At 36.4% G+C, this 12,366-nt stretch overlaps 1 protein-coding gene across 2 annotated transcripts in view; it reads left to right on the plus strand.

Moving 5' to 3' along the window:
- The window catches only part of FERMT2 (fermitin family member 2), a 136,413-nt gene that overhangs the window by 66,319 nt on the left and 57,728 nt on the right, over positions 1-12,366 (plus strand). For both annotated transcript variants that reach the window (XM_027861125.1, XM_027861126.1), the window contains exon 4: positions 440-574. In XM_027861125.1, the coding sequence (XP_027716926.1) occupies positions 440-574 (135 nt within the window). The remainder of the gene's footprint in view (positions 1-439; positions 575-12,366) is intronic.

Genomic DNA, 12,366 nt, shown 5'->3' on the forward strand with positions numbered 1-12,366 from the left:
TCAAGGCTTTATCACAAATGCTGAAATACCAGACTCACCTATACTTTGACTAAAGGTATTGCTACCACCCACCAAGAATTATGTTTATTCAGATCTTTTTAGTTTCTTTTCTGCCTCTCTTTTCACTGAAAGATGGGTATGAAAAACATACGATAGGTACTGATTTAATTTAATTAAAGTTCCAGAATATGGAAACTCCTACCAATTAAAGTTGACACCTCTGCAGCTAATTTTTTTTTTCAACACATGATTTGTTAAAAGTGTATATGTTATAACTAATCTGTAGAAAAACAGAACAGGAAATTTTGTATAACTTTTTAAGGTAAAAATACCATTTTGTCTTGATACAGACTAATAATAGATACCTTTGTTAAACTTCTAAATGCTTAAATTTTATCTTGTTCTAGTGAAGAACTTTAATTTATATTTTTCTTACTAGATATCAGACATCCTGAAGAACTCTCTCTCTTGAAAAAACCCAGAGATCCAACAAAGAAAAAAAAGAAAAAACAAGATGACCAGTCTGAAGATGAGGCACTTGAATTAGAGGGACCACTAATCACTCCTGGGTCAGGTAAGACTTTGAGGGCAAAGTGAAAGTTAGGGAGTTGATTTTTGTGGTATTTCCCAGTCCATCTGAGTTTTATTTCATTTCATTCCATTGGTAAATTTTTCTTTCTTGGTTTATGCTGTTTTCAGAATTAACATGATAAAAAATATGATTAATTTTAGTGCATGCTTGAAAAGTGTTGAGTAAAGTTTAAAATAACTGAAACTTCAGCAGCACACAATTTTCATTGATATTTTTAAAAATCCTCTCAGTCTTGCTCATTTTCTCTTTTCATTAGTCTTGATAAATCAAACATTACTCTAATACTAAACATTTTTGTCTGTAGCAGATGCTTGAGTTATTCAACAGACACATTTTTCTTTTAAAAAATTAACACAAAGAGTATTGATACTAGAATTTATTAAATTATTTAAGACCATCTGTTTGATTTTTCCCTTAGGCCTAGTTTTATTTAACTTATGTACTAGAAATCTCAGCAGATGCTTATTGCCTAAATGTTATAATGTGTGAGAGACCAGATACTTAAAATCAATTGATTATTTTTATTCTCATTATGATTCAATATCCATTGTATGGTGGGGGGGAGGGAGCACTTTACTAGGTGGTATTCAAGATAGTAGGTAACAGTATAAACATTAGGCAAAAATCACTTAACTTCTAAGGGCTTGGATTTCCTCTTTTAGAAAAGGAGGGGACTAGTTGACCTCTCCAGTCTCTTCCAACTCGAAATATATGATCCTATACTCACAGCTACAGTAAAGGCACAGAGCCTTTTCTTTGGTCTTCCATCTCTTCTTATCAATATGCCTTCTCTTACTGAAGTGCACTCCACTGCTACCTGATGTACAGGTCTCACTCTCTCTGACCATGTTCCAATCCAGAGTGTATATTTTAGGAAGAGAAGAGAAATATTATGTAGCTGTGTCTCCTGTGATTATTTTGCTCAAGTCATTTGCAGGAGAAAAATGTGTGTAGGAATAATACATGCGAGCCAGTAAGGAATTAGGTACAACAGGATAAAATTGGAAGGCAGAGGCTTACTTCTTCTTTATCAATGACAAATAATTGGATACATACCATGGCGAAGGCATTGTGGCTAGTATGGTTCTTGGAGGAGTTTATAATCTAGTTGGTGTGATGAGATGATGATACGAGGAAAAATAATAAAAGTAATAGCTCATAACACCTGTCTCACAAGAAAATATTATTACCATTATATAAATTAGGAAATTGTATCTCAGATTGATTTAAGTATATGCAGACAGTAAGTTGAATAAGAGTTCAATTCAATCTCTGTTTTTAAGGAGCTTCCCATATTTGGAGGATGATGCTGGAACACATGAAAAAAATAACTACAATAAAAGAATAACAAATAGTAATAACTAGCTTTAAGGTTTGCAGAGGGCTTTACCGATATTATTTCATTTTATCTTCACAACTCTGGGAGGTAGGTACTATTATTATCCACATTTTCCAAGTGAGAAAATTGAGACAGAGAGCTTGAGTAAGACTTGCCCATAGTCTCACAGCTGATAAGTATCTAAGGCCAGAATTGAACTCAGGTCTTCGTGGCTTGAGGAAGTGTAGTATATTCTATCTATTGTATCATGTAGCTGCTTGTATTATGTACCAGAAGAGTAATGTAGACAAAAAGTTCAAAGGAGGGAAAAATCAGTTACTACTATCAAGGACCATGTCAGAAATGAGATTTGAGACAGATGTTGATGAATGGGTAGAAAGAGGAGGGAGGCATCTAAGATGATAGAAAAACCTTAACACATGACACAAGGCAGGAAATTAGAATGTGTTTACTTTCCAGTCTGGCTAGAGAACAGCGTTTGTATAGTGGATGATATAGCAAAACAGTGAAGTTGGGGCCAGATTGTGGAAAGCCTTGAATAGGTTTTAGGTTTTGTGATGTAGGCCGTAGGAAATCATTAAATTTTTTAAAATTAGAGTTAAACGATTAAAAGGACTATTAAAGGAAGATTGTTAAGCCTTCACTGTCCTCGTACCTTCTTCTAACCCCTCAGAACCTGGAAATTTGGAGGCAAGGCTACAGGCGTGGAGGTACTAAGAAGATAAGAGGGCTTGGGTGGGGGAAGGGATGAGGGAATGATGTACAGAGCAAAAGAAGAAAAAAAAAGGAGAAATGTTTGAGTTGGAATTTGTAGGGAAGTATAGAGAGTAGTGATTCTTACATTTTTTCTGAAAATAGAAACTTTAGTTATTTCTGATCCCTTTCTTCAGTTAGGCTATGAGCAAACCATATAGTGTAAATATAAATAACCTAAATTTGAATGGTATATAATTAATACGACTGTGTTTAAGAGAATGTGTAGAAAGACGACAATCCAGATTAGTCTGGGAGGTTTTAAGGAAGAGGTAGGTTTAGAACAATGTTTTAAGTAAGGGAAGGAACAGTTTGGATATTTAGATGAAGGGGAATTAAGATGGGAAAATTAATACAGAGTTTAAGTATGGAGGTAAATCAGTTTTGAGTGAAAATTGTAAAGAGTTTTTTTTGTCTGGAGCCTAGCAATTTAACTACATAAAAAACATTTCAAGGGACTTGTGACAGATGACTTGTCTCATGGCATAGTGGAAGGAATGCTGGACTTGGAGCTACGACACTTGGCTTCAAATCCTGCATTAGATTATTAACAGTGTGATCCTGGCAAGTCACCTTTCAGTGCCTCAATTACTACATATGTAAAATGGTTATAATGATCTATACACTACTTACTCCACAGGGTTGTTATGAAGAAAACTCTTTGTAAAATTCGAAGCACAACCTGAACATGCACTGCTATTGTTATAATTATTTGGAACATCCAGTCTTCCATATGTTAGGAAAATAGAATATCACTGATCACAGAAACCAATCAACTGCAAATTAAATACAAGTAAAAGGTAGCTTTATAACTAATTTTAATAGAGTCTCTCTTTTGGAAATAAAAATATTGATCTTCATCCAGCTTGTTTATTTTCTAAATTTAAAACAGAGAACACAATTTTATTTAGTAATTAAAATAAGAAGTAGTTTTGCATAGTGGGTCATGTTGGGAAGATGAAATTAAGTCCAGCCTTACTGACTGTGTGATCTTGGGCAAATCACTTATCCTCTTAGTGCCCCCAGGCAATGCTAACACTCTTAAGTTGTAGAGTCAGGGCTGATCTTCATTGGTAGGCGTTTCCTTGCAGTACCTTATACCAATGTAATCACAGGACCAGCCAAAATAAAGTTAAAAGGAAGAAGATATATGCTTCTGTTTTGCATTTTGATGCATTAATGTATCAATTTCATATTATAGTTAATAAAGGGAGAGTTAAAGAGAAAAGAAGTGAGACCAAGAATAAGGAGAATAGGTATAGAGAAAAGAAGACAAAGGCCAGCATATTTTTCCTCCCCTGCTTGTATTCCCCACAAGTGCTTCAGAGTCCTTGGATAATACCCTTAAAGGAAAAGAAACAAATCAACAACTTTTTATTAAGGACCTACTATCTGCATGCCAGGCATTTGTGCTAAGTGCTCAGATTACCCAGAAAAAAAAAAACAAGGCAAAAAATAATCCCTGCTGTCAAGGAGCCCAGAATCTAATTGGCATGAGATATCATGTAAACAACTATGTACAAACAGGATGTATGCAGGATAAATTGAAGGTAACCTCAAAGGAAAGCCACTAGTAAGAGAGGATTCTTGCCGAAGGTAGGATTTTAGCTAAGACTTAAAGGAAGTGGGAAAGCAGAAGACAGAAATGAAGAGGGAGAACATTTCAGGAATGGAGAACTGCTAGTAGAAATACCCAGAGGTGGGAAATGAAGTCACTGTCTTGTGTGAGTAACAGCAAAGAGGGGAATAATATAAGAAGACTTAAAAAGTAGGAAAGGACCAGGTTCTGAAGGGCATTAAAAAACAAATAACAAATCCAAATTCCATTACAGACTCCAACATCTTTGTTCAATCAGCCTTCCATGTAACAGCCATTATCCTTCATTAGGTTACCACCTCTATCTCCCCAGCTGTTCTGTTTTTCAGATGGTCAGCTCTCCCCCTCCATCCTCTTGTTCCTTGTTAATTTTGGTAGTTTCCTTTTCCTGCAAAAAAAAAAAAAAATAGAAAAACTAAAATGGACAGCCCTAAGGTATACATTCACTTAAAGATATATGCTTATTATCATTGATGCATTCAGCTGTTTTCAGAAGACTTGGAGATATACATCTTAGAAATCCTAATTTATTGGATTGTATATTCCAAGTAGCATGGCCTACTGTAATATTCAGATTTTCCAAGAGTAGCTGGAAATATTCTTATAACCTGATTTGTTTCATATCCCTAGGTCACATGTAAGAAAGACTTACTTTATTTTATCTTTTCCCCAGGAAATAAAACTAAAGGAAGCTATTGTTCTTTTTGTAATATTGAATGACTTTGTAAAAGTAGATTCTTATCACTATCCAGTTATTGCTAACAAAATACAGGGAAGTTAACTAATTTTTAACTTAAATTAATAAATAGTAGTGAAATAGTATCTGTCTTGTCATTGAGTTTTTATATTATTGGCTATTCTTGACAGAACCCTGGATATTTTAGTAGTTTAAAATTAGTTACATATTGGCCCTCCCATCTAAGGAATTTGTATGAATTCATTTGTGTGAATTGTGAGATACTGACCAATGAGTATTTACTACTTTAACCAAATTCCATAAAGCTTAAATCACAAGTAAGCCTATGTTTTTTGTTATCACTGATTTCTTAATTCAGTTTTAAAAAATTTTTAGTTCCGAATTCTCTCCCTCCCTCTTCCCTTCCCCTTATCAGCATTGAAGAATGAGCATTGTAAAGGAAAGAAAAACAAAATCATTACAAATACGAATACAGTTGTGCAAAATAAATTCCCACGGTACACACGTTCAAGAAGGAAAAGAATATGCTTCAATATGCACTTTGAATTCTACTTTTACTTATTTACTAATCTGCACTTTGAATCTTTAAACATTCCCATGTCTCCTATTTTACAAAAACCCTCACTTGATCCTTTCATCCCTATTTCTCTTCTTATTTATTTGTTTGTTTGTTTGTTTGTTTATTTATTTGTTTTTTAGTGAGGCAGTTGGGGTTAAGTGACTTGCCCAGAGTCACACAGCTAGAAAGTTTAATGTGTCTGAGGCTGGATTTGAACTCAGGACCTCCTAACTCCGGGGCCAGTGCTCTATCTACTGTGCCACCTAACTGCCCCCCCATTTCTCTTCTGCCCTTTGAAGCTAAACTCCTTGAAAAGGCCCTTTACAATAGGTGCCTCCACTTTCTTTCTTCTCGCTTACTCCTTAACCCCTTACAATCTGGCTTCCAATCTCATTATTCCACCAAAACTGTTTCTCTCTAAAGTTACTAATGATCTCTTAGTTGCCAGATCCAACAACCATTTCTCAGGTCTCATTATCCTTGACCTTTCAGCAGCCTTTGATGTTGTTGATCACCCTCTTCTCTCTAGATTTTCGGTTCACTATTATTGCCTGGTTCTCCTACCTGTCTATTCCTTCTTAGTCTCCTTAGCTAGATCCTCATTCAGGTCACACTCTCTAACCACAGGTGTCCGTTAGGGTCTTTTCTGAGCTCTTTTCTCTCTTCATGCTATTTCATTTGGTGATTCCATCAGCTCCCTTAGATTTAATTACTGTGTTTATGCTAATCAAATTTATCTCTCCTGCCCAGTGTTTTTGCTGACCTCCTGTCTTTCATCTCCAGTTGCCTTTCAGGCACCTCAAACTGAATGTCTAGTAGATATTTTAAATTAAACATGTCCAAAACAGAACTCATTATCTTTTCCCTCCAATCCCCACCTTCCCTATTACTGTAGCAGACAACAGCATCCTCTCAGTCCCTCATGGTCACAACCTAGGAGTTATTATCAGCTCCTCACTATCTCTCACCCACTATACCCCAGTTGTTTCCAAGGTCTATCAATTTCACCTCTGCAACATCTCTCCTATACTACCCCTTTTCTCCTCTAACAATGCCATCATTGTGGTGTTGGGCTTCATCACCTCATGTGTAGACAATTACAGTAGCCTGCTGGTTGTTTTGCCCACCTTAAGCCTCTGCCCACTCCAATCCATCCTCCATTTGGCCACCAAAATAATTTAACTAAAGCTCATGTCTGACCATGTCACTCCCCTACTCAGTCTACTCCTGTATCTTCCTGTTGCCTCCAGCATCAAATACAAAATGTTCTGTTAAGCCCTCATGGCTGTTCCATGAATAAGATGCTCCATCTCAGCAATCAGAATTTTCCCTGTCTCCCATGCCTTCAGTGCTTTCCCTCAATTCCACCTACTGACTTCGCTGGCTTCCTTTAAGTCCCAGCTAAAATCCCTTCTTTTACTGGAAGCCTTCCCCAAATCCTCTTAATTCTAGTGCTTTCCTCTGATAATTATTTCCTATTTATCCTGTATATCACTTGCTTTGTATATATTTCTTTGCATGTTGTCACTCCCATTAGGTTGAAATCTACTTTAGGGCAGGGACTATCTTTTGCCTATCTCTGTATCCCTAGCACTTAGTGCCTGACACATAGTAGACACTTGATATATTGATTGATTGATTGATCCATCTGGAGGTGGGATAGCATATTTCATCGTTAATCCTTTGAAATTGTTCATTGTGTTCATCAGGGTTGCTAAGTTTTTCAATTAATTGTCTTTACAGTATTATTATTGTATAGTTTTCCTGGTCTGCTCACTTCATGTTGCATCAGTTAATACAAGTCTTCCCAGGTTTTTCCTGAAACCATCCCCTTCATCATATTTAACTGCATGATAGTAATACATCATATCCATATCCTATTTGTTCAGCCTTTCCCAATTAATGAACAACCCACCAGTTTCTAATTCTTTGCCACCACAAAAAAAAAGTTGCTATAAATATTTTTGTACGTATTTATCCCTTTTCCTCTGCTTTTGACCTCTTTGGGTGATAGACCTAATAGCCGTATCGCCAAGTCAAAGAGTATGCACAGTCAAATAGCTTTTTGGGCACTATTATAGTTCCACATTGCTTCCCAGAATGGTTGGACTGTGTTTTCCTACAACTCATCCAGCATTTTGTCATTTTCCTTTTAGTTTTGTTAACTTAGTTGATCAAATGGGTGCGAGGTGGTACTTCAGAATTGTTTTAACTGACATTTCTTTACTTTTTAGAGCATTTTTTTATGTTTTCTATTGATAGCTTGGATTTTTTTCTTTGAAAATTGCCTATTCACATCCTCTGGTTGTCACTGACTTGTAATGCCTGAAGAATTAATATAGCAGCTAAATAAATTGAGTAGTAATTTATATGAATAGAAACCCATCATTGCAAATGTACTTAAAATAGTAGAAGTTGCCAAATAATTGACTTCTGGATAAATGACTTCTTACTGTTGTCAGAAATATCAGTTTTTCAGTTCTGACGCAGGACATTTCTCAATATAGCTTGATGATTCCATAAGTATTTATTTAAAATCTTGTGTATGACTAGCATTGTGCTCTATAATTTGGGGAATATAAAAAAGAGTCGAAGACCAGTTTTACTCTCCATTAGGAATTTATATTTGGATGGAAGAAACATACGTATAGGAAAGAATTGGAAAATTGAACATAACAGCATGCGATTAACTGCCAGTACAGACAACAAATGCTAAATCAGGTTAGAATGGGGACCAATGTAAACTGAATAGGCCCAAACATAGATAAACCTCATTGTATGCTTTCTTTGCTCCTGATTCTAGGCTATGCTAAGTATTGCTGGAGAAGTCTCAAAACTATACCAACAAATTCCACTACAATGTCTTGCTTACTCCAACTGGGCTTTATCTATTGCTAGGACATGTATTTTAATAGTGATTTATTTTCTTTTACTTAATTATTCTTATGGCCTTTGCAAACCTTTTTCACTCCAAAGTCCCCAAATTTATATATACTGCCTTCATTCTCAGGAGATTGCCTTGCCTCTTATTTTCCTGAAAAGACCAAGATCATCTGTCCTTTAAATTCCTTTGTTGAACCTTGTTGAATCTTTGCAGAATCAGAGGGATCTCAGAGACCATCTAGTTCAAACAGTACTTAAAACAGAATGCCCTTTATATCACATCCAGTAAATGGTTACCTAGACTTTGTTTTCCAGTGAGGGATAGCTACTCTTTTCCCAAGCATCTCATTCCACTTTTGATTAGCTTAAATTATTAGAAACTTATTTGTTTCCTCAAGCCTTAATTTGCCTCTTTCAACTTCTACCTATTGTTTCTTGCTTTCATCTCTGAGGCTAAATTTTGTGAATTTTGTTCAGTCATTTTTCAGTTTTTTTTCCATTCTTTGTGACCTCATTTGGGGTTTTCTTGGTAAAGATACTGGAATGTTTTGCCGTTTCCTTCTCCAGCTCATTTTTCAGATGAGGAGCTGAGCCAGACAGGGTTAAGTTACTTGTCTAGGGTCACACAGCTAGTAGGTGTCTGAGGCCAGATTTGAACTCAGGAAGATGTCTTTTTTTTTTTTTTAATTTTGATTTATCAACAATCACTTTCATAAGCTTTTGAGGTTTAAATTATTTCCCCCTCCCTCCCTAAGACAGCACACAATCTGATATAGTCTATACATATACGTTCCTATTAAACATATTTTCACATTAATGATGTTGTAAGAATTAGAACTAATAGGAGGAACTACCAGAAAGAGGAAGCAAAACACAACAGAAGAGAAAAAATATCAAATAGTATGCTTCAATCTGCGTTCAAACTCCATAGTTCTTTCTTTGGATGTGGATAGCATTTTCTATCATGAGGCTTTTGGAGATGTCTTAGATCCTTGTATTGCTGGGAAGGGTTCAGTCTATCAAGATTAGTCATTGCACAATGTGGCTGTTAGTATGTACAACGTTCTCCTGGTTCTGCTCACTGCACTCATCATCAGGCCATACAAGTCTTTCCAGGTTTTTCTGAAGTCTGCCTGTTCATCATTTCTTATAGCACAATAGTATTCCATTACATTCATATATCACATTCACAGTTATGATTACTATCTGTGTCTTTCCCTCCATCCTTCCCCCCCACCCCTTTATGCTTTTCTTTCTCCTTTTTCCTTTTCCCTTCTCCCTCTCCCTAATGTTTTGTTTTTGACCACTGCCTCCCTCTGTCCTACCTCCCTTCTATTAGCCCCTTCCCTTTTCTCAGGAAGATAATAAGTCTTCTAGACTGGAGGCTAGGCACTCTATCCACTGTGCTACTTCTAATCTAATCTCTCTTCTCCCTTCAAATACTTGAAAACAGCTATCCTGTCTCCCCTCCTCCTCTGATTCTGGAGTACTAGAACAATTTGCACTAGGCCTAGGGGCAGCTAGGTGGTACTGTGGATAAAGCGCTAGGCCTGGAATTAGAAAGACCCTAGTAAGAAATCTAGCCTTAGACACTTGTTGTGTGTCCAGCCTCAGACACTTGTTGTGTGTCCCTGGGCAAGCCACTTAACCCTGTTTGCCTCAGCTTCCTCATCTATATAGTGAGCTGGTGAGGGAAATGGCAAACCTCTTCAGTATTTTTGCCAAGAAAACCCCAAATGGGGTTACAAAGAATTAGACAGGATTAAGAGGACTGAACAACAATAACGGTTCCCTTCAGTATCTCTCTTCTGCCTCCAATTGCTTTATCTTTGCAAAGAGGACTTAGAGGACTTTAATAGCCTAAAAGAAGTCTGCCCCTCTTTATTTTATCTGATTAAGAATAAATGGTTCTCTTTGAGATAATGGGAATAACTACACTAACAAGGACTTCTTCCTTCCTTTGTAACTAGTAACAAGCATCTTTTACAAGACCATCAAGCATGGTATAACTTTCGGTAATTGAATTATGACTGACACACATATTCATTGAATTCTGATGGAATATCACACTCTGAGTAATAAACTATAGTTATATCTTTCTGTATCACTGGCTGTGGTTATTTGCAGTATCTATTAAAGGCATCCCAGGACAATTTTGTCTGACAGTGTTATCTTAGTCCTGGACACTCGACCTCTCTTAATGCCTTTTAAGACTGCATTACTAGCCCTCTGCCTGCTCCTCCTTCCTTCTTGTCTTTAAGGAGAAATTATCCTCCTGTTTTCCACGGCTTGCTACTTTTATTTACTTATTCATTCATTATTTATTTTAGTGCATTTAATGCTATCCAATTATACTTCCTTTAAAATCTTTAGCTAACATTTTTCATCTTTTCTTGCATCTTTATGATATCCTTTTCTAGTGGTTCCTTTCCTTCCATCTAAAAACATATCCAAATATCCTTTTACCTTAAAAATCTTCGATTAGCCCTTTAAAGGAAGGTAAGGCCAGGTAACAGGATCAATACTAGAGCTTATTATGGTCCTGTAAACATAGTGTCAGGCATGCTAATAGAATGATCTAAGGCTAGTGAGAGAAGTAAAGGAAAACAGTAGTGGGTTGTTTTTTTTTTTTTTTTTTTGGAGAAAGACGATCAAAGACGGGAAAGGTCCTCTTTGCTTCAAATGATGATAACTAACAGCTGCTCCACTCCTCTAGAAAAGACACTGATAGGAAATTGATGGTCAAAATAAATAAGGATATAGACAAACCCAGTTGCCTTTGTTGAATTCAAATTACTTTTGAGCAGATGAACAGCATCCTCGAGTAATAAAGCTAGCAGATGTGATTGCTGAGCCACTGTCAATGATAATTGAAAGGTGATGGAAATTGGACTACAAGATTGAAGAAGAGCAAATGTCCTGATTTTGAAAACAGGGGAAGAGAATAATCTGCAAACTATAGGCCAGTGAGACTAACTTAATTTTCTAGGAAAATCTAGACTATATCATTAAAGAGATAGTTGGTGAACCTCTCAAAAGGAAAGTAGTGATTCCAGAGACCCAGCATGGTTTCCTTAAAAAGAAAGGTAATGCCAAACTAACTAGCCCTGTTTGTGACTTTCTGGATATTCAAAATTATACCTCTTGCTTCTGTCTCCTGGAACTTCCTGTAGTACCTGGGAGCTCCTTGGCTTGGAATATCCAACTACCCTCACAGCCTTCCTCTCTATGGAATATCCAACTGTAAGATTTGTCTTATTCTACCAGTGGTAAGTTTCTCCTGGGGCTTCCATTTTGTAGAGTGGCCCAGGTTGGCCAGCTTTCATTCTCCTTCTAGCCCTATTTATCACTTTTATGTGTATGGTGCACTGAGGCCAGCTACCTACTCTGCTTGTCCCAACTCTCTTTTCCAGTTGACTTTTTCACCTTTTTCTTTCAAAAAATGTATTATTTATTTTTAGCATTCATTTAAAAAATTTTTTTGAGTTCCAAATTCTCCCCCTTTGCCCCTCTTCCACCCACTCAGAATGCAAGAAATGTGGTATCAGTTATACATGTGAAATCATGCAAAATACTTCCCTATTAGCTGTGTTGCCCCCCCCCCCAAAAAAAAAGGAAAAGAAAGAAAGTGAAAAAATTATGCTCCAATTTGCATTAAGACTCTCATTAGTTCTTTCTCTGGAGGTGGATAGCATTTTTCATCATAAGTTCTTTGGGATTGTCTTGGATCATTATATTCACAATTAATCATCATTAAAGTATTGCTGTTACTAGGAGTAGAGCCAAGATGGAGGTATAAATGCAGTAACTCACCTAAACTCTCCCCCAAACCTCTCCAGGTACTTTAAAAAGTGACTCTAAACAAATTCTAGAGCATCAGAACCCATAAAAAGACAGATTGAAACAAATTTCCAGCCCAAGACAACCTAGAAGGTAGACAAGAAAG

This window comes from Vombatus ursinus, unplaced genomic scaffold (genome assembly GCF_900497805.2).
Source record: "Vombatus ursinus unplaced genomic scaffold, bare-nosed wombat genome assembly UNPS02014449.1, whole genome shotgun sequence".
NCBI classification, from domain to species: Eukaryota; Metazoa; Chordata; class Mammalia; order Diprotodontia; family Vombatidae; genus Vombatus; species Vombatus ursinus.